The sequence below is a fragment of the Mustela nivalis genome (genome assembly GCF_964662115.1).
Source record: "Mustela nivalis genome assembly, chromosome: 9".
NCBI lineage: Eukaryota > Metazoa > Chordata > Mammalia > Carnivora > Mustelidae > Mustela > Mustela nivalis.
In genome coordinates, this window is record NC_139028.1 from 90,565,027 (window position 1) to 90,588,231 (window position 23,205).

The 23,205-nt window shown below is 43.8% G+C and overlaps 1 protein-coding gene and 1 long non-coding RNA gene across 3 annotated transcripts in view; one reads left to right on the forward strand and one right to left on the reverse strand.

Annotated features, from left to right (window-relative positions):
• Positions 1-17,732, reverse strand: part of LOC309841351 (uncharacterized protein) — a 166,519-nt gene extending 148,787 nt beyond the window's left edge. Inside the window, exon 1 of one of the 2 annotated variants that reach the window (XM_082684241.1) lies at positions 14,901-15,117. Coding sequence is in view for 1 of the 2 variants with exons in the window: in XM_082684240.1 (XP_082540366.1) it covers positions 17,294-17,580 (287 nt within the window). In the remaining variant the exon portion in view is untranslated. Of the gene's footprint in view, positions 1-14,900; positions 15,118-17,293 lie in introns of those variants that run through there. The other variant, XM_082684240.1, reaches the window with a different exon arrangement.
• On the forward strand, positions 17,002-18,944 carry LOC309841354. Its single transcript, XR_014299080.1, has 3 exons — positions 17,002-17,114; positions 17,904-17,992; positions 18,524-18,944. It is a non-coding gene; the product is annotated as an uncharacterized lncRNA (long non-coding RNA).
• Positions 18,945-23,205: the final 4,261 nt, after the last annotated feature.

Consider the following 23,205-nt stretch of genomic DNA (forward strand, 5'->3'; position numbering starts at 1 on the left):
ACAATACTAATATGCCAGGGGAAGACAATCTGAAGTTCTGAGTGCCCAGGGATCGAGTCCCGCTCAGCAGGGAGCCTGCTTCCTCCTCTCTCTCTCTGCCTGCCTCTCTGCCTGCTTGTGATCTCTCTCTGTCAAATAAATAAATAAAATATTTAAAAAATAAATAAATAAAAAATAAAAAGCTAGGCTCTTGGAAGATATGATGGGGATAAACATTCTATTTGGTTCTACCCTCCCTGTGCCAAAATGCTGAAATTCCCTCCTCTGTAGCCTGGGAGATGAGGTCAGTGGATCTTGTTTCTGCTCCACTGACTTTTACACACACAACCTGATAGCTTCTGGAAACAAACCAGTGATTACGAGATCATTAAAGTATGTTATTTTAATTAAAGGAGGGTCCTACGTAGAGAGGGAGAGGAGAGGGGCAGTAAGCCTGCTAGTGGTCAACCCAAGCACTGGGTGAGACTCACCTGGGCCTTTCTCACCACCCCACCTTCCCCGTCTACGTCCACGTCACAGCCTGACTGGGCCCAGTTCTGCTTTTACACCCACATCAAACTGGGTCAGCCCACCTAGAACCTCACATGTGACATCTTCCAGATATGCCTTGAGAGGTGAAAAGTTAGTGCCTTAAAGCAGTAATCACCACAAGAACTAAGAGAGAGGCTTGAAATTCAATAGGGCTTTGAAAAAGGAAAGAAAAAAGAAAGTCTAGACTGCCAAAAAAAATAAATTGGCATTGTTGTAAAATTGTGTTGCACAGCGAGAATACAAATATTATTCATGTTAAGGAAAGGGCTGACCCAAGACGTGATTTATAGGCACTTCAAATGCAGTACAGGAAGTAAACGGAAAAATTAGGGTACAAGGTCACCGAGTAGGCAAGAGTCAACTTAAGGGTAAAGTTAAAAACTTTCGGAAGAAAGCACACAGTTCAGCTTGCCATATAAATTAAGATCTGTCCTCACTTTAAAGAAACGGAGAAAACTGAATATGAGAAAGGCTGCGTTACTAAAGGCGTTTTCTTCCCCACATGCAAGAAAGCAGGAATACTTGTTAGAGGGTGAGAAATGCCAAAGGGATATTTCATAAAGAAACAGAGGGGAGGTTGATGCAATCCCAGAACCGACTCTCTTGTGGTCAGTAATGTAAACAAAGGGCATCATAGGCAAAAGGGCTCACGAGGCACTGTCCTGAGCAGACAGAGGAATCCAAACAGAGCCTTGTTTTCAGGGACGTGTTGCTTCATTTTTTCACTAAAACAGCCTAAGTGGATCTGGATGGCTCCTAAACTTACCAATGGCCAAGGAGTGACAACAGAAGCAGAAAGCGGTTTCAGCTGGGGAGCTGACTCTGCTCTCTCCAGTCTTCTTGCTCTCTGGCCATTCTGTTTCAAATACAGCGAGCACTAAACACCGTCTTGTTTTGTTTCTTCTTTTATTTTATTTTATTTTATTGATTTTTTTTTTTAAGAGATTGTGAATGTTTCCCAAAGAACCACTAGAGGGCAGAGCTTTGTGATGTTCCGAAATTACTAACCGCCGAGCCCGCCAAGACCTCCGAAGGGCCCTTATTCCCCTGGGAGAAGGAAACCGCGCGGTGGCAGGGCGGAACTCAAGACCGCCTGATACCGAGTCGCCCAGAAGGGGGCGCTCCAAGTGAACGGGACCAAGAGGGAGCACAGGCTCAGCCAGCCAGCGTCCCGCGCATCCTCCTGGTCTCTTAAACCGCACGCTCCACTGCCGCACCTGAGGCTACTTTCACTGTAGTCCTTCCCTTGACCAAGCCCCTGATGTTCATCTTATTATGATTTCACCGGCATATGAAATAACTGGGTGAGGGGGCCTGGCTGGCTCCGTCGGTGGAGCATGAGACACTTGGTCTCAGGGTAGTGAGTTCAAGACCCACAGCCGGCAGCAAGCCTACTTAAGGAAAAAAAAAAAAAAAATTGGGTGAGAAGAGGTGGCAAATCAACTCTGCGCCCAAAGCATCCCTTATTTTCAGCCCCCTCTGAAAACTCTCCATCTTCTGTTGGGCTGTTAGCCTGCAGCAACCAGAGTCAAAGATGAAGGGAGCACCCTTAGAGCTGCTGTGATGCAGAGAAAAGGGGCCAGGAGAAATTCTTGGAGCAATCCTGAATCAGTCGTTGGCTGACTGGAGCCCACTGAGGGCTCCCACAAAACCCAGTCACTTTGGCCTCTGAGAGGCTTTCTCAAGCTGGAAGACAAGAGAATGTCTTTGCAGGGCCCTAAATCCCTTTGCAGCCCCTGTCACGGGTCGGAGGACCCAAACACAAGGGCTCAAGCGAATTACATCCCATCACCCACTTCTGCAGGAAGGGTCTCACTAACCCATGTCTGGTGTGGCTAACAGACAGAAATCTGATCTCGGCCAAGGACGTGGGAAGATGCAATGGGAACTTTCTCTTATTTTCAAACTTTGAGTTAGAGACCCATTAATAATTATTGCCATTATGAAAGCAGGTACCTGGGAAACTTGCTGTGTTAATAAAGATACTCCCAAGGAAAGAGCATGGCTTTTAAGAGTACACCAGGGCTCTGGAATGATCAGTGAATTCCAGTAGTAATTCAGGGTGGGCTCTTTTGCTTGCTAGCCAGTACCCCTCACCCCACCTCCAATAGACAGAAAGAGAGAGAGAGAACTCTCCGAGCTTTCCATCTGAGATGAACAAGTCTTGAAATTTATCCAGGGCTGACTCATCTGTGTACTCCCTGTATGTCCCTGGACAAATCAGAGGGACTATCAAAACTCTACCTTCCTAGGAAGGTTGTAAACACCAAATGACAAAATACATGGAGAAGACGACTTAAAAATTCACAAGTACAATCATAACGATTCCCCCCCCACTGCACACATACAAGCCGCCCCCAGTGACAAGCCATGCCTTAGGGTATTTTGTTAAGGCACATCCCAGTGAGGGAACTGAAATAAGCCTTTTGTAAAGTAATATGTGTTATTCATCCTAGTCTAACTGAAATCTGGGTTTAATGACTAACGACCACATCATGACCAAGCTCCAAACCATACACCATTTCCCTCTTGGACTCCAACAGGCATTAACACCAAACCTGGTCCACCGCTCACTGGTTTTCATGGCTGTTGCTATCGCTGTTTTAAGCCAAGTTCTCTCCTGGGATTTGCCAAGACGGAGGAAAGCCCCGGCAGCCCGCTCTGTTGGTGGTTGCGAATCTCAGGTTCACTCCTGGAGGCTGAGAGCACGCCCCATGGAGAGGACATCAGTGGGTGAGGCCACACCAGGGCCAGGAAGGTGGCGAAGCGTATTACCGCAGCGGCTAGCTCTGGCCAAGCCAACCATCAGTGCTCAGGTGTGATACCAAACACAGAGCAGAACAGGTCTTCAGAAACAGCCCAGCATACTACTAGGTTTCTTTACGAAGGTTTTCCACTACTAGGTTTTCTACTACTACTACTACTACTACTACTACCTTTTTACTACTAGGTTTTCTTCCCCCCACCCCCACCCCCCACCGGGCCATCCTTATAATAAACCCAGGCAGCGGTTTCTGTAAAAAGCCGGATTAGATCATCGTGCCTGGCCTTTTAGAAGTTTCCACCACAGATGGAGGGACACAGCGTTAGACGAAAGCCCGGCTCACATCCACATCCGTCTACATTCATTATTGGCCCTGTTCTCCGAAATGCTATATGTTATCTGGAGCCTGTTTGTTTTTATCTGTCAGAGTGGTTTATTGTTAGGGAAATGTGGTGTCAGCTGTCTCTTCCCCACCATCAAAGCCGCTTCATTAAAGTTAATAGTGTTTGACTTGCAGAGATCTCTTACCAAGGTAACCCAAGAAAGCCCCTGCTGGCTGTTATTTTTCCGGCAGTAAAGGCACCAAATGGATGCAGTAACTGCATTAATCTTTTAGGAAGGAGAAATTTAAAAAAAAAAAAAAAAAAAAGCCTACCGTATGACTCTGTCTAGTAGCTGCTTAATAAATGTGCCTTGAATTCATGAGGCTAATGTCACTCTTTGGTTCGGGACAGGGCTCAGAACCAAATGGTCTATGATCCTGACTGTGCCACTCACGGCTCCATGGCCTGGGGCTTGTCGCTTCCCCAGACTGAACTTCAATTTCTTAATCTCAGAATTAAGAGGGTTAGATTACAAGGGAGCTTTTTCTTTAAATCAGGGAACCCTCTGGACAAAAGTAATCTTGCAACGAAACCTGAAGTATAAAGCAGATAAAAGCAAACTTTTTCTAGCTAAAAGGAGAGAGACCAGAAGTCCCACCTTCTCAGCGTATCTCCCTCCCTTCCTCACCCACCGCCTCTGTCTACACCCACCTCATCCCTTCCCCAGGGGTCCTGGGCAACCTCTGTTGGCCGCCACCCCCACCCTGGACTTCCTGGAACAGCATCTGAAATCTACTAGCCTAGAAGGAATCATCTTTAAGGTCTTATCTGCTTGGAGTCTGGTTCTGTGATTAAGGAACTGGAGTCAAACCCCATGAGGACCGTTTCTAATTAATGTAATAACTCCATGAACATCTCTGCTCAGTGCTGCACAACATTGAACGTTTGGGTTTGACGTTGTTTTCTGTTTATCTTCTAATCTCTGCTTTCTATTCTGTCCTGTCAAATTGCCCTTCACCATTGGAGTAGTGGGTCTCAAGCAAGCTCTGTCACCTCCTGGGTCATTGTCACTTCGTGCTAGTTCAGTCTCAAATGTCAGTGTGACTCAATTTAAATCTCATCACCTCCCTCTCCTACAGGGCGGTCTTCAGAGTCCTTCCTCACCCAGCAGGCTTCTCTTCGGGGCCAGAAAACCAGCAAAAGAGTCAAACCCAACAGCCCTGCCCCATAGCACGCACCTGACCACAATCAACTCAGGCATCCTTGCCACATCACCCAGCACATGACCAGGCTGCCCGGCGGCCAGCCCTGAAGCCTCATGCAGTCCGTCTCTGGTCATCTCCTCTGCTGAGCAGGCCAGGGGACAAGTCCGCAAGGCTGCTGCTACCCAAGCGGGTGTCCAACGGGTCATCTAAAGCCAATTTTCCCTCCTTGCAAGCAAAAGGGAATTTCTCCCCTCAATTTGTTGAAGGAATTACCCCCAGCCTCTGCTGCTCCCTTATAGAAAGGGGGGGAAAGGATGATCAATCAGTCTTGCTCCAAAAGGCTACAGCCAACAAGCCTCTCCCCTCTCTTCCTTCCCCCAGAACCTCCATGAAAGGCCTTCGGGATGAGAGAAGGCTTGAGTCAATGACGAGAGGTAGGAGGATGTAGTAGGCTGCCCCCACAGTAGGGGGAAGGTAAGGGATGCAGAAGGGAAGGAGCAGGGGGCACGTTATCATTGGCTTTCCTTAAAATGTTGCATCTGCGACCACGCTTCTAGTACCACAGACAGACATCCCACCAAATAGCCTGTACACATGTACGACTAGGATATCTACCAGACTCTATCTGTATTTATACATGTGGTTCAGACTTGGATGGGTACCAGCACAGCGCACCTGCGGAAAACTCCGAAGAATCCCAAATCACACATTTAGTTTTTTTTTTTTTTTTGGCCCAAGTCTCCGAGGGAGAGAATAAAACAAGAACAACAAGAACCCTTCCTTCTTTTTTTCCTTCCTTCCTTCCTTCCTTCTCCCCTCGCTCCCTCCCTCCGTCCGTCCGTCTCTCCGTCCCTCCTCCCGTCCATCCTTCAGCTCTGTCTAGGGAGCCTTTCCTTACACCAGGCACTTGCTGGAGGCCATGGCAAATAAAACATGTCCCCTGCCTGGCCATGGTAACTCAAAACCTCAGAAACAATTCCACGTGTCTAACGCTTCAGCTTTACTTTTCCAGAAGCTTTTACACCCAGTAGTTCACTAGGATCCTCACAATAATGGTTAAGGTAGATATAATCACCGTTTACAACAGAGAAAATAGAAATACAGCAAAGTTAAGGGACTTGTCCACTCTCACAGCTAGTTAAGTGCCTCTGACTTCTGGTCCCTGGCTCTTTCTTTTTGACCAAACTGTACCCAGATGTCTCCTGTGATTTCCTTACAACCGCCATTACAATGACTGTACATTCCAGATTTTCCAGGATGCTTTCAATTTTAAATATTCTGTTCCTTTGTCTTCCAAATTGGACTTGTCAGACTGCTTGAATTAGTTCTGAAAATACAGTCACTTATATCAATTTTAGGTTTGAAAAATATTGCCATCGTGGGCTCTCTTTTTTTCCTATAAACATTCTGAAGTGAGATTTAGGCTTTATAGCATTAAGATTATGCAAGAGTCACCGTTTTTCAATCAAGTCATCCTTTGGTGTAGAAAATTATTTCAGTACACACATTATTTAAGCTATTCTGAAAACTACTCTGACATTCTTTTTATTAATCTTTTTCCTGTTTCAAATCCTTCCATCGGGCATTTCTGTCAGGCTTCTGAAGGGTCCCATATGCACACTTCCAGTGCAGAAATGTGTTCTTTTTTGGTTCACTGGAATCTTTCAGAATGTCTGGCACTGAAACAGATTGGCTTTAATTAAAAGGCTATGATTTCTGTGAATTCCCATTAAGTTAGTGAAAGAAATCTGCATTTAAAAAATACAGTTAACACATTAAGTCACACTTGTACTGAAAAATGGTTCATGTTTAAAAAACTACTTAAGGAGATGAAACTAAACTGCCTGTAATAAAAATGTGCTCATTTTTAGTAAAATCCTTCACTTCTGAAGAGAGGGGTTAGTTTAGTACATATGTGCCCAATTAGCCATAAAAACTCAACTAGACATGAACCATGCAAACCGCCAGTCCGCCTGTTGATGTTAAAACATAGATCCCATTAACAGGAATGTAATTTAAATAGTTAAAAAGTGATAAAGTACACAAGTATAATCTGATAGGGTTTGAAATATGATACTGCTGGACACCGATGACAAACCAGTTTTGAATTATGACTCCAGTGAAGTCTGAAACAGCTCAAGCATGTTAATTAGTGACCCACAAATTCAAGAACTGCATTATGTTATGTTATATATTTCTATTCGGTCACACCTCTTTACCCACCGGCAAAAGCATATCCTCTAATAGTCAGAGAGGAAAGCCAGATGAAGCTTTTTGAATTCTAGGCGCTGGATACTCTAGGAACACCTGACATAACTTTCCCTCATTCAATTTAACTTATCTTGCAAATGTGATCCAACTCAAGACATTTTCTCAAGGAACAATATTCCAGAGGACCCACGAAGTGCAGAGAAGTTCACCAGTTACTGGGAAAATGCAGGAAGAGCAATCAATATGGTCACTTCTTTCCACATGAGTGAGCCCCGAGCTGTGTAAGGGACGCTCCCACATCAGCATGGGAAAGCCGGAGAGGAGCAAGAACTGGGAGGAAGCGATCCGAATCATCTGTTATAGCTTTATTAGAGATAAATGTGAGCCGATGCGCCTTACACCCTGTCCATTTATGGGATACGCTTAAGCCCATCGAGAAGATCCTGAAGGCTCACCACTGAACTGGTGACCTTGCTTTGAGAATTACCACCCTGCGTGCTTATAATATTAAAGGCAGGATTTGGATTTCTTAGATAACCATTTATAAAAAAAAAAAAACCAAATAGATTATTCTGGAAGGCAAACTAAACTCCCATCATCTCATTTGACCATCTCATCTTTTTAAAGGGCCACAAAATTGCACCTGACCGTTGCAATTCCACTTCTCTCCAGTTATCTTCCATCCTTAGAATCAGCTCCTCAGACCTAGTCCTAACCCTGTTTGCTCAGATTCAGCGAATTCCCTCTGCTGTCACATTCACTGGAAAAGAGAAACATATTATAACACCATTCTCCACATACCATGCCACGATCCCATATTAAATGGCTAGGAATAGTACGCCCTACCAGAGGACCTGAGCTCTGTCAAAATTACCAAATGAGAGGCTGAATAATGCATTCTAGCTGTATCCCTAAAATAACTAGTTTGGAGGAGAAGGAGGAAATCAGCATGTGAGCCCTGGCAAATCAATCTATGAACCATGGGGTATGAAGACCTCCATTCAAAGTTCACCAAATGTTACTGTGGCTTTACATCAGTAATTAGACTGAAATTCAAGAAAGAGATGCTGTCATTGCCGCCATCCTAACCAAGCTCAGATTCATGTCTCCGTTCCATTTTCTGCTGCACCTCTTCTGAGCAACATCATATCTTGCCCGGACTTTTGCAGTAGCCTCTCATCTTTACAGTGCTGAAAAGTTAATCTTCCAAAAGTCCAGCTCCAATAAAATGGCTCTCCTGATCACAAAACTTGGATCATTTGTTACCATTGCCTGTCCGCAGAATTAAGATCACATTCCTTAGCCTAGGATTTGAGGCACTCTCCTCTTTCTGATGTCCTTTCCCACTTCATTCCCGGCAGTCTACAAGGCCCAATCCTCTCTGTGCAGACTGCATGTGCTCCTGCCGCTCCCTTACCGAGGGTACTATCCCCTGCCTTCATTCCATCTCCTCATCATCACCCCACGAGTCGAAATCCTTCCCTTGAGTAAAGCTTAGAAGAGAGGAATTCCATCTTTGCTATAAAAAGTGCAAAGAGCAGTGCCTGGCTTAAAAGCGCTCATTAAACATTTTCTGTTATTGTTGTCGTTACCGCTGTCCCTGTGAGTGTGCCATGAAGTCCTTAATCTTCACAGACGGACTAACCCCTTGCTCCTATGGGATATTTAACTGTAGCTCTCTTATGATGTGCCTAATTACTTCTTCTTGACTCCTATAGTTATTTAGCTATACAATTCATCTCCTCTTATGGACTGTGAGTTTCTAAAACAGATCCAATTTCATTCACTTTTATATCTTCCATGTCAGAATACAAGGCACTACACGCAAATCTTTGAAGAAAAATGTTACATATCATGCCAAGCCACAAGGGGGCACGATTGAGCCACTGTACCAGTGGAATCCTCCTAGAGTTATTCATAAATTAGGTTTTAGAATTGAAAGGGTTTTTTTCCCCTTGAAGGTCTATTTGTAAATCTGTTTAAATATATATGCATTATGTATGATTACAAATCTATTCATGTTGACATGGAAAGATAGCTGTGATATAGTGAATTTTTAAAAGGAATAAGCAAAATAGAAGGTCTATGATCCAATTTTTGTATAACATCTAATCTTAAATACACGTGAGAGAAATAAAAGTCTGGAAGAATATCCACCAAAATGTTAACAGCGGTCATCTCTGGGAAGTGGGGGAGGAACAGAGAATGGGAGTATGGAGATTTTATTTTCTATTCTGAACCCTTTTGGGTTTTTTAAAATAAATAATACATATTAAATTTTATAATCATTAAAATAAAGACGTATCCTTTAAGAAATCTCCAAGCAAAGTGTTTATTTTATTTCTCTTGTTACCTCACCTCCAGCCCCATATTTGATATATTTAAAAGTAAATATTTTGGGAATTTTCTGATAAATTAAAGCAAAGAATCCCAAATTCTCTTGGTACATGGGGCCCTTAGTGTCTCAGTAATTTTTTTGCAGCACCCCTTGAATGAAAGAAATACTTAACAGTTCCATTTCTTAAGTGTCAAAATCCAAACAACTTACCAAGTATTTATGTCCTAATAATTTCGTGGCCATTTGAAAGAATAATACACATAAATTGAAAAAATGTATTTTTATTTCATTCTTAAATGGCCACAATTACTTATTAATGGATAGTGTACCCCTCTTGGGCATCATACAACTTCTTAAACTTTGGAACCGGATCTCATCTCCTACTCCACACTGATTTTCATTAGGTACTCAGTTTTTAGCACAACTTACAACCACCTAACACCCAGCTTCACAAAGATAGGGCACCATTGGAAGGAATGCAGTGCGACCTAATGTTGAAACTATGAGCACCTTGAACTCATAGTTCTTGGGTATCCCACAACCGTCCAGTATAGTTGTGTTTCCCCTAAAAATTTAATTTATCTCATAGTATCCCTGCATGTTTACTCCAGCGCCCATGGGCACCATGGCACACATTTTGGGAACCAGTAAATTCAAATGATAAAGCTGATTCCCTGTAAGGCTGGCAAAGGAGGAGAAACTCATTAAACTAGACTTGAAGTTATTCCAACCTAATAACTCAGTCGACACTATTTTTTTTTTCTCTAAACCGAAGTCTTCGGGGAAGGAGAAAAGGATGGTGTGGGAAGCCAGGCTGAGTGCTGGATTCTGGTGGTTTCTCTATATCCCTATTTCACCAAATTCCTCTGCCAATGATTCTCCTACTCAAAACTAAGAACAACAGCAATCTCTGAAGCAGCATGTTCCTGGGAAACACCCAAATTCTTTTCTGTGGTGTCTAGGATCTCCAACGAACCTACTCACTTTTCCGCCGCAAAGTCTGAGGGTCTCCTACAAAGATGTAGGAGAGCAGAGCAGGTCCCACAGCACAAAGATGTAGGAGAACACAGAGAGACTCAACTGCTAACTGAGTTGGCCCTCATCTTTCCCTGCAGAGCTCCTGGGACCAAGCCCCCCTGCTCCCCGCAACAAGTACAGAACAATTACTATCCAAAACCACTTGAAGTCTGGATTAAGAAGTATTTTTCCCTAAAGTTTAATGAGCTCAGTCTCACATCTTGATTTAATGTGACGGCTTGTGATTTTCTATTATCAATTATCTAATTGATAGAACACGTTAGAACACTATTCTAATAGAAGACTAAAACAAACTCAAAAGGCATCTCCAATTTGTGGGGAGGGAAGTCCCATGCAGAGACTGCTTACACAAGTCCCTGGCGATCACAGAGAAATGGAAACAACACAAAGGTCCAAATGAACAGACAAGTGTGGTCTATCGAGCCATACAATGGTGTCTTAACCAGCCTTAAAAAGAAAGGAAATTCTGACCCACACTACAACATGGATGAACCTGAAAGACATTATGCTAAGTGAAGAAAGCTAGTCACAAAAGGACTAATACTGTGTGATTCTACTTAAATGAGGTCCCTAGAGTGGTCAGATTCACAGAGAGAAAAGAGAAGAGAGGTCCCCAGGAGCCGGGGGAGTGAGGAGTGCAGAGTTATTGTTTTGTGGATACGGGGTTTCGGTTTGGGAAGATGAAACAGTTCCGGAGAATAGTTATACAACAGTCAATGTATTTAAGGCCACTGAATTGTACACTTAAAAGTTAAAATGATAAATTTTAGGTTAGGTATATAATTTGATTTTTTAAAAAATTACACTGATGGCTTTCTGCTAAGAGAAGACTTGGATTTAACTGGAATCGCGTCCTTCAATGTCAGTTGAAGAGCTTGTAGCAGATCTAGAGATAAGTCCATTTGGAGGACCTGGTGTTAAATCCACACAGGATGTTTCAAAAGCCAAAGGCCTGTTCCAAAGGAAACAATGTCTAAAGGAGAACTGTAGCAGCATGGAGAAGAGAAAAGAGCTTCCACCTCCTTTTTCCTAAGAATTTTCCAATTTCCTCCACAGTTTCCAACCCTTCAGGCACAAGTGTGAAATCCTCACTCCTCTCCCTCTCAAAATCGATAATGCACTTCCCCGATGCTGCAAATCCGAGGCGTGACAAAATAGGCCCTAGAAGGACTGCTTGAAGAGACAGGCAAATGCAAACCCACCTGGGTACTAGAACACAGTGTCCTGGGAGTAAGGCTTCCTGCGAGACGTTTCCTTGTTATCAGCGTCGGGCTGATGTTGCTAAAGGTCTAAGGCTTGAAGTTTGGGGTGCAGGAGAAGGGGTCTCTGGGGATAACCTGGGAAATTCTGGAGGATACCTCTCTCTAAAGGCTCAGAGGAGTCCTGTAAGACAGAAATTTGAATTGTGCAAATCCTCACCCACTGAGCATTTTTAAAATATGCCTAGCTCCTCCCCGTCTTGATTTCTCTATTTTGTAAGTGGCATCCAATCTCAAATCTTTAGAGTCTTTTTTATTCCTCCTTTCATCAACACATTCCATTAGTCATCAAACTCTAAATTCAGCTCTAACAATATCTCCTTTTTTTTCCCTTGTCCCCAGCCATCATACTAGTTTATGTCCTTATAACTACCTCAGTAGCTTCCTCCCTGGTCTTCATATCTGTTTTCTTCCCTCTTTACAGCCTGCATCGGAAGAATGTTCTAGATCACTGTGCTGAGCATGTCACAACTATGCCTAAAAAACTTCGGTGGCTCCCCATTACCCACTGGATAAAAAAGACCAGACCCCTTAGTCTGGCATGTGATATTCTTTGTGGTTCTCACTCCAAACTGCCCTCCTACCTTTGCCACCACAGGGAAATTAACCCTACTGTCAAGTCAAAAATTCTCCATTCTCTGAATGGACCTCAAGGTTTCCCATCACACCCCGCCCTCCCTCGCCACCAGCCACTTGCTCATCCTCAATCAGTTCTGAACCCCCTCCTTTTCTCCTTGTATTTTTTTTTTAATGATTTATTTATTTAACCTGGGAGTGGGGAGCACTCGAGAGTAAGGGGAGGAGCAGAGGGGACAAGGGAGAGAGAATCTCAAGAAACTCCCTGCTGAGTACAGAGCCTGACTTGGGGCTTGACCTCACAACCCTGAGATCATGATCTGAATCAAAACCAAGAGTCCTACGCTCAACCAACAGAGCCACCCATGCACGCCTCTCCTTGTTTTTCTCTGTCTTTGAAGTCTGGCTTAAATGCGGGGACTTTGTGAAATCATTGATCTTTTCTTTGAATTCTCCCAGACACTTCAACAGTAGGAATCTCATAGTTCATAATATACTCAGCTTGGCTTAGTGTTGTAAGTTTCAAAATAGTCAACCGTACACTTGACCCTTGAACAACACAGGGGTTAGGGGTACCGACCCACTGCACAGTCGAAAATCCACATAAGCTTTACTAGTCTATAAACACATATTTTATATGGTACATGTATTATATACTGTGTTCTTACATTAAAACAAGCTAGAGAAAACATTATTAAGAAAATCATCAGTGTGGGCAGCGGGGTGGCTCAGTTGGTTGAGCCTCCACCTCTTGGTTTCAGCTCAGGTAGTGATCTCGGGATTGTGGGAGCAAACCCCGGGCCAGGCTCCACACTCAGCACAGAGTCTGATTGGGGGTTCTCGCTCCCTCTGCCCCTCCCCACCATGCACTTGCGAGCATGCATGCTTTCTACCTCTCTCTCGCTCACTCAAAAAAAACAAATCTTTAAAAGAAATCTTAAGGAAGAGAAAATACATTTACAGTACTGTACCATATTTATTTTTAAAAAATCCACATTTAAGTTAACCCACACAGTTCAAACCTGTATAGTTCAAAAGTCAGCTACATATTAAAGTATTCCATATTGGAGGACCACAAACAAATTTGAATATAAAACTGTGCTATCAGGGCACCTGGGTGGCTCAGTGGGTTGGGGCCTCTGCCTTCAGCTCAGGTCATAATCCCAGGATTCTGGGATCGAGCCCCACATCGGGCTCTCTGTTCAGTGGGGAGCCTGCTTCCTCCAATCTCTCTCTCTGCCTTCCTCTCTGCCTGCTTGTGATCTCTGTCTGTCAAATAAATAAATAAAAATCTTAAAAAAAAAAAAAAAAGAGAGATGGTATAAGAAAAGGAGATGAATTTTAAAAATACAAAAACAAAAAAACTGTGCTATCATCTCTTACTTTCCCCAAATGCTTAACGTAATGCTTTATACATCAAAAACATTTAATGTCTGTTGAATAATATTTAATACACACCATAAAATTCCTAAACCTCAATTATATCCTTAAGCCAGTGATCATATTCCTTTTTCTTTCTTACATCACAGATATTTTTCCTAATGAAATCTTAGATGGAATCCCAATATATGTCTTACGGGAAGATTTTATATGTGTTCTATATACAGAATAAAGCACTTATAAGTGGCATCTCACTTTATGTACATTTATTTTAAGTTAAAATTTATAGCATTTCCTATTATTAAGTGAACTATGAGAATAGCAGGCTGTTTCGATGAATATAAAATGTGAAGTAGAGGGTTACGAGTAGTGATTTGCACTCAGCCAGCTATTTCTGGGTTTTTCACATGATTCAGAAAACCCTGACTCACATCACTAAGTCACAGCGTGCACCTTCATGTGAGCGGACATCGACAGGGTAACACATTCTATTTTTTTAAAGCTCAGATTCAACCTGCTAGATCTGTGACACATTAAGAAAGCCATACACAGCAATTAAGAACCTAGAGTCTGCTCCCAACCCTGGCTCCCCTCTGTTTAACAATGCAGACCTTAAGCAAGTTATTGGGCCTCAGTTTCTGCATCTGAAAACTGGAAATAATAATGGTTCTTCCCTCATAAGGTTGTACAAGAGCAAGATGGTGTTGGACAAATGTATGCCCCAATTGTCTTCAGTGTGTTAAAATGTGGTATAGGATACACTGAGGTGCGCAGTTTTAATGTTTTATTATATACTCAATCATTATTAAAACATTTATATGTGTAACGCATAAAGAATAGCAGTATAATGGAACTCATGTTCCCAACTGGCAATTACTGTTGAAATGCCCAGTGTACCCCTCCGTGATCCCGTTCCCTGTCCTCCCTCATGAGGGAACAGACCTTTGCCATATTTTATTTTTAATTTTTGTTTAGCACTTACCCTATTACTATGTGCCAGGCTCTGTCCAAAGTGCCTTCCAAAATGTCCACCTCTCACCCTCCCCACAGCCCCACGAAGTGGACAGGATTCTCGCTGGCAATCTACAGATGCAGAGCGTAGGGCACAAGGAACTATGACAGCATGCTCCCAGGCAGTTTGTACACGTTGCTGCCAGCATTTGAATCCACGCAGTGGGCCTCCGGAGTCCCTGTTCTCCCACACACCCAGGCTTGACACAGGGTGTTAAGGGCCCTCTCACGCCCTCCATGACCAGACACTGACTTAACACCCACCATGTGCCAGGCACCGGACTGGGGACTGCAGAGTTTAAGGAAAAGCATCTTCCTCTCCAGCACCTGACAGTTCCCAGAACACTGGTTCCTTCCACAGGAGCGGACTCCAGCTCTCTCACAGGCCCAGGCAGTCTAGAAGCGCCCGCGAGCTGTGTGTGGCCTTGAGGACAGGCAAGCAGGCCCAGCCACTTCACCTTGGTGTTGGCCAGGGTGGGTCTCGACAACAATCAATCCCCAAGGAATCACGGGAAATTCCAAACTGTCTGCCCCACTCCCCCGGCCTCTTCCTCATCAAGGCTTCCTCTGAGATGGGAACCACGTAGGACTGCGCAGGAATCCACAGCCTCTGCCAGCAAGCAGGCCAGTTACGGCCTCGTGGCCCAGCCCACAAGGAAAGGCCTCCACTTGAGCACATGTCACTCCCCTAATTATTCTGTGTGCTTGGAGTCCAACAATAACAGAGCGTTTTTCACAAACAGCTCCCACCATGAACCTTGCAGCCTCATGCATGCAGCCCAGCACTGAGAAGTGCTAAAGGGTCGGGGGTTCGTGCAGCCAACAGTCCCAGGCCTCTGGGGGAGAATCCCGGGCACTTTCTAGTCCAAAATCTGCCCCCAAAATAACTGCCTGAGGCCCCAGCTGCCTCCAGGGCCTACTTCCTGAGGCTGACCTGGGTCACAGTGGGTGGGGCCCTAAGAAGGCCCAGCAGATCTGAAAGCAGCTGCACCAGAGCCACTAAGAGAAAGAAGCAAGGGGTGGGGGACAGGATACTAAAGAAAGATCTTTCCTCCAGGGTCACATTCAGCGAGTGCTCCCAAGGCTATATCATATCGCGAAGATTGGTTTTTCAGTAAAGTTACTTACTCAATACCAGCCCTGGCAGATACTGGGATTGGAGGTACGGTTCCAAACTGTCTGCTAATAATGTAGGCTAAGTCCCCTACATTATTGGGGGGGGGGGGGGGACAGCAATAATCAAACTAATAATTTCGGATCGTGATTAGTGCTTTGAAGAAAATAAAATATCTTTGTCCCATGGGGGTGGACAGGGAAATGAATATGAACTAAGATCTAAAGGAGGAGGTAGCAAAGCAAAGGCAAGGGAAAAGCATTCTAGGCAGAGAGAACAGAAGTGCAAGACCCTGAGGTCTCTGATTAAACGCTGATTAGGGGTTTAAAAAAAAATGTTTGATGAAAAACTAGTGCTCTCAAAATTCTAGTACATGGTAGAGTTACTTCCTTAAGAGCATAAAGATCAAAGCGCTGTGTTGGAAAGAAATTTGTCCTTGGCTTTAAACGAAGATGCAAAAAGAATGTCTTTGAATATATATTTACATTTATATGTCTCACAAAGATCTTTTTAAAAAGCCTTTCATGTCCTTTATCCTTTAAACTTTTGTAATATAGGTTGAAAGCATGATACAATCTTTCTCTTCCAGCTCAAGCACTGAAAGATCTTTCTCCTAGAACTAATGAAGACATCCGTTCTGTCCGGATGTAATTTACCTCCCTTGTTCCAGATTTTGAAATAAGAATACCACCTACCCCTAATTGCAACTATGTAAAAAAAAAAAAAAAATGTGTGCACAGGGATTAAGACGATGGGAGACTAGGAAGGGGTGGCAGTTGTTTTTCAATATTCCTTTGTTACTATTAAAACTGGGAATAAAAGATACATTGTGCTTAACTGTGCAATTTGCTTGTCTTCAATGTGAATAAATGTGTTTTTAACTGCTGTTCATGTCCCATTTCCAACATCACCGCCACCGACAACCTCTCCCGGCTACAAATAAAGTTGAGAAGTGCAAGAAAGAGGTCTTTACAAACCCTCGTACAGTGAGTGCTTCGGCTCACGCACAATCCCTGTGCACCCTTCTTTCTCTCCGTGGACGGAACTTCTTGGGGATCCTTCGGGATCCTGGCCGTATTTCCCCCCAGGCTCTTATTAAAACCAGGTGCGCGGGAGGAGGGCGTTTTGCAAAGAAAAGGCTTCGCTTGGCCCAAAGCTCCCCCTTCCGGTGTGTTTTCTAGAAAGGATTCGTGAGCTGAGCAAAGAGAAAGCTGGCAACTCCTGCGGGGCGGGCAAACGGGGCGTGTGGTCACGGCGGACCCGCGCGCGGCCTGGCTGCGCCAGGGCCAAGTGTGCAGGGGCCCCAAGTGAGCCGGGGACACGGACACTGCGCCCCCGCCTCCGAAAGTGTGATCGGCGCGCAGGTGAAGCCCCAGAACCACAGCTCGGCCCGCGGGGGCCTAGAAGAGCGGGACGGCGGCCGCGGGGCCACCGCAGATCGGAGCGTGAGAGCCGGGCGCGCGGAAGGGCCGGCCGAGCCGCCGATCTGCGGAGCTCCGCCGCCGTCTGCTGCCGGAACTCGCGCGGGTCGCGCGGCGCTTACCGTCGGCGGCCGGTGGCGCTCGCGTCTCCAGGGTCCCGGCCCGGCGCGCGGGGGTGGGGAGGAAGTGGCGCGGGACGCGGCGGCCGGCGCGCTGGGAGCTGGGGTCTCCGCACTCGGGGCAGCGCGGCGCGGGGTGCCTGCGGGCCTCTCTGCCCGCGACCTTTGACCGGCGGTCGGGCCTGGGAGGACGAAGACCGCGCCCCCTCCCGAGCGGGCAGGGAAACTCCTGAGAGAGCTTGGGAGAGCTTGGTCCTGCTGGGCCGGGACCCCCACTTCGGACCCAGCATCTGGGGTGACGGCGTTGGTTACTCGTGGGGGTCAGAGATTTGAGTGTGGGCGCTTTCATCAGACCCTAGAGCTATTCAAAGTGGAGACCACGGGACGAGAAAAAAGGAGCATTATTAGGTTACAAACGGTTAAGGAGCAGAGAACAGGGAACCCCAAAAATACAGTTGCAATTTTTGAGCGGCCACTTACTATTCCTTAGACCAAACGACAAAACTACTTTCTTTCTTTCTTTCTTTCTTTCTTTCTTTCTTTCTTTCTTTCTTTCTTCCTTTCTTTCTTTCTTTCTTTCTTTCTTTCTTTCTTTTTCTCTGCTGCTTTTAAGAGCGCTTAACTAGGCTCTGTATAGCTTCGGTTCCGACAGCCCTGCATGAATTTTCAGTAACCCCAGGAAACCGCCAGCCAGACAAGACGGTGAGAAGGCCTCCCATCCCAAATGTTTGCCTGTACATTTGGTCCCATGAAAACTCCAAATCGGGTCACCCCAGCATGTCTTCTGGGCGTGGTGCCCTGTTTGATGGGAAAAAGTATTCTCGGCCCCAACCCCAAGATCCTGTGACAGCCAACAAAGGGAATTCTAGAAAAGTTTCCAGACTGAAGCAACCCTAGTAATTTCTGGTAAAACATTATCTAAAGCCAGTTTCTCAAATCGTGGTCCAGGGGCCACCTACATCCTGGGATCCTTGGTAGAGATTCAGGATTTAGGGCCTACACTATAGCTAAATGAATTAGATTCAGAATGATGAGGCCCAGGAATCTGCATCCTTAGAAGCTTATCTTTCGAGGTTTCTGCTCAGTATGGTTTGAGAATTACTAGACTTAGCCCTTTATTTGATACTGCTGAAATGGTGCTTGTTTTTCCATCTGGAGCACTGCCTCCAGACTCTCAACAGTGTTAAACATTCTTCTTCTCCTTCTCCTTCTTCCTTTTTTCTTCTTCCTTAGGCCACAAAATTTGGCTTCCAAACAAACTGTGCCTTATTTCATGAATTTAAAAAAAAGAAAGAAAGAAAGAAATATGTCAAAGCATTACTTCCCACTGTCTAGGGCTCTGAGCACATCCTAATAATTAAAAAAAAAAAAAAAACCCACTAGGTAAGTGAATTATGCTGAGTGCCTTCCACTAATGTTGGGCTATTTGTCAATCTTAGCCCGACCCACTCCTGTCCTGCTGCTATTGACTGAATGCTTGCGTCCCCTAAAATTCATGGTGAGACCTCATCCCCAGCATGATGGTATTTGGAGGTGGGGCCTTTGGAAGATGATCAAGTCAGATGATCCCTACTGGGATTCAGGACTTTATAAGCAGCTTGGGAAAGCTGCTTCACCCTTCTGCCATGTAAGACACAGCTCGGGGATGAATGGCTGAACCAGGGTATGGCTTCCACCAGACACCAAATCTGCCAGTGTTATCCTAGCTTCCAGAACTGTGAGGAATTTCTGTTGTTTATAAGCTACTGAGTCTATGGTATTCTGTCCTAACAAGCCCAAATGGGCTAAGACACCTGCTGGTTTTTCTTCTGTTTCACTCAAGCCTCAATCAGTACAGCCTTCCTGATAAAATGGAAGCTGAGCCTGTGATGATGGCAGCTTCCAATTTGCACTGTGCAATAAAGTCATCTGTGGAGCTTCTTAGACTACTGACCCACATAGAATGTCAGTAATCCCAAACATATTTGTTTGCAGAAAGTTTATTTTACAAAGCATCTCATGGAATTAATGAGTTATCAAAAGTGGACTGTCAGAAAGAGCAGTGCATTGAAGTTGAGGAAATAATTAAGAGGGTAAACAGAATTTTTGCAACAAAAATATTTAACACCGGGGCGCCTGGGTGGCTTAGTGGGTTAAAGCCTCTGCCTTTGGCTTGGGTCATGATCCGAGGGTCCTGGGATTAAGCCCCACATTGGGCTCTCCCCTCAGCAAGGGCCCTGTTTCCTCCTCTTCTCTCTCTCTCTCTCTCTCTCTGCCTGCCTCTCAGCCTTCTTGTGATCTCTGTCTGTCAAATAAATACATAAAATCTTTAAAAAATATATATTTAACACCTTCTTTCTTGCAGTATCAAAAATTGGAAATAACTCAAATTTGTCTAGCAGTAGAAAGTTGGTTAAATAAATGATGGCACATCTATATGAAGGAATACAAGACGACTATTAGCATAGTTTAGAGATTATTTATTGACTTGGAAAGATCTTGTTGAGTAAAGTGAGAAGGGAACATGAACAAACGCTCCCTTCTTGTTTAAAAAAAAAAAAAAATCTAGTGGTAACTGACATAAGACCCACAAAAGCAAACTCCTAAGGGGGTGATAGTGAACACAGAAAAGAATCCCGATTTTGAACTGCAGACCTGAGAAACAGCCGAAAACAGAGTTTTAGTTTGAAATCTACTGAAGAATCAATTAGATAAGCTCTCCAAGTCATCTGCCGCCCCCCACGGCAGCAAAACCCTGAAGGTTTATTCTTTGGAGAGGGTGAATGTTTCAAAAACAAGAGGACTCGATGAAAATTTAAATATTGCCCCAACACTCTCCCCCAGCAGGCTGGAAGCCTGACATACATCCTCCAGGGAAGGGATTGCAAGATTTCTTCTCTATGTCATGAAGGGTTCCTGATCAGATCCCATAAAACTGCGCTCTGGTGAAGCCCACAGTTGACAAACCCATCCACACACACGAAGCTTCTAATCAGAGTTTCTCTGCCCACTTGGCAGATATCAAGAATCACCAGATGTTAGAAGGAAAATGCTAATGTCAAAGAAGTGGTAAGAGCAAATAGAAAAAAATGAAAACTATAAAAAGAAGGCACCTGGGTGGCTCAGTGGATTAAAGTCTCTGCCTTTAGCTCAGGTCATGATCCCAGAGTCCTGGGATTGAGCCCCACATCAGGCTCTCTGCTCTGCAGGGAGCCTGCTTCCTCCTCTCTCTCTGCCTGCCTCTCTGCCTACTTGTGATCTCTGTCTGCCAGATAAATAAATAAAATATTTTTTTTTAAAAAAGAAGAAAAAACATTTTTTAAAATTACAATTCTCAGAGAGATAAAAGAAGATATAAGTCTATGGAACAAGAACAGTCTGTTTAAAAAACAAGGGAACTAAGAAAAGACAGAGCTCTTCAACATTATATATATGAAAATAATAAGGCATAACAGATATAAGTGAAAATAAAGGAAAGACCAGATCAACTAAACGATAGTATTCCAGGGAGACAAGATTGAAAACAATAGAGGGGAGGCTATCATTAAATAATTAATTGTTTAATCAGTAGGATTCCCCCCACTGAAGGCCATGAGTTTTCTGATGGTAAGGGCATCTTGAGTGCTCAGAAAAAATGGTTTAAAATAAACCTACACAAAGCAACATCACTATGAAATTTCAGAATATTAGTACAAATAGATTTGAACCACATCTAAAGAAAAAAAAAAAAAGAGTGACCTAGAAAGGATCAAGAATCAAAAATAACTTCAGACTTCTTGACAACAGCACTAGAAGTTGTAAGACAATGGTAGCTAATATTATAGACTTAACTTTAGCTCTATTGGACTATAGTGAGTGTTTTACAATTCATCCTTACCACAACCTTATGAAATAGGTGCTTTTCTTATCTCCATTTTACAGGTGAGAAATCTGAGGTACAAAGGAACAAACTACAAACTTGCCCAAATGACCTAGATAATAAATGGTAAGCACTAGGATTGAATCCAGGCTGTCTGGCTCCAAAGTCTGAGATCTCATTGATATATCATACTGAAACAGTGCTTTTGAAATTTGACATGAAAAGTACATCAACACAAAATTATATATCCAGCTAAATTATCAGTAAGTGAGAAATAAAGATATTTTTAGGCATGCATGTTCTTTAAAAAAAAATCTACCTTTCACATACCCTTTCTTAAGGACAAATATATAATTCCAACTCTATGAGGTACCGAGAATAGTCAAATGCACAGAGACAGAACGTAGAACATTGGTTACAGGTATGCAGAGAGGTGAGAATAAGGAGTGGTTAATGGGTACAGAATTTCACTTTGGGAAGATGGAAAAAGTCTTGAAAACGGATGGTCGTGATGGTTGCACGATAATGTGAATATGCTTAATGCCTTTGAATTATACACTGAAAAATGGTTAGAATGGTAAATTTTAGATTATGTTGACCAAAAGGAAAAAAAAAAAAGCTACTAGAGAAGAAGGTACACCACCCCAATGAGGGAGTGGAACAAGAAGGAGAAAAGTTGGGATACAGGAAGCAAGAAATCTAACTCAAGAGCAGGCCAGAAGGATCCCCAGGATAAGGATGGAGATGCTATCCAAGGATAGCAGCTGTCCAGGAGACACAGAGAACAACACTCCACAATGCAGCAGGTCAGAAGGCTCTAGGAGTGACATCTCCAAAAAGAGGAATCAATGAAAAATAGAATGTCTACTGAACTTATATAGCTAACTGGGAGATAATTGGAGGCTACATTACAAGGACATGAAAACCTAAGCAAACAAACAGGATGATCGTCATGTCTGGGAAAACCTCAAATTGGCATAGAAATTAAAAAATTATCTTGGTACTCTTATACTCTGTGGCTCAGCTGTGAATTGCATGTATCTCATCACAAGATGTTGACCATGGAACACTGATCCAATCACAGTTATGATAGAACTTCTTTGAGAAGATGAGTGGTGTGTAACAGGGTGGGCAAATGATCACGAAAACCAAATTCTTGGGAATCAGTCGATAATACTTATGAAAGAAAAACCAAGAAGTGGCTTAGACACATGTGTTAAGTACCAAAATAAACAACTAAAAGATTTAAAAGCAGTTGTCTCTAAAAAAAGCAGAAAACTAAGGAGACAGAGTGGTTTGGAAACTGCTATTTTTTGTGATAAGCCTTGTTGAACTATTTGACTCTTCAAACCACATGGAAATGGAAGTTAGGTAAAAATTTTTAAAGAACAGACCAAAAAAAAAGACAAACGCAATTCTGAAACTCCTCCAGATGATCCAGAAAAGTCTGTTTCTCCTTATTTTCTCAAATCAAACTCACTTTTTTTCAAGCAGCAGTTTTCTGCATGATTCCTCTATCATTCTCTTCCATTGTACGCACATTTTCATAAGACGAGCTTTTGTGAACTAACCTGGGAACGCAACCATTATACTACTTCTCCAGAGATGTGTAGCTCCTAACCAAACAACTTCAAAAAAAAATAAAATTTTTTTTCAGAACTTCTGTTTATTTACTGGGGACCATATTATCCATTCCCATAAGATTTTACAATACAGCTGAAAAGCATTTGAAAAATCGGAGGGTTTTGTGATTGTGCTCAACACCATGCCAATTGTTTGGTAAGAGCCAGTGAATGGGGTGACACCTGGAAAGAGTGATGGGCAGGGGGCCGTCCCTGGGGAAGGCCCCATCCAGGAGGCTCAATTCAAGCTGAACCTGTCAAGATGGATGGTAGCTTGTGTAGATGGTGGTATTGATCAGGATTCTATGCAAGTGACAGATACTCAACCAAACCAGCTAAGCTGGAAGTAGAATTTTTGGGGTCCACCCAACTAGGACATCCACCAGCTTCCGGCAAAGATGGATCCTGGTTCCAGAAGTGGCGCTAAGTGCTCTCCATCTCCACGGCTCCCCTCT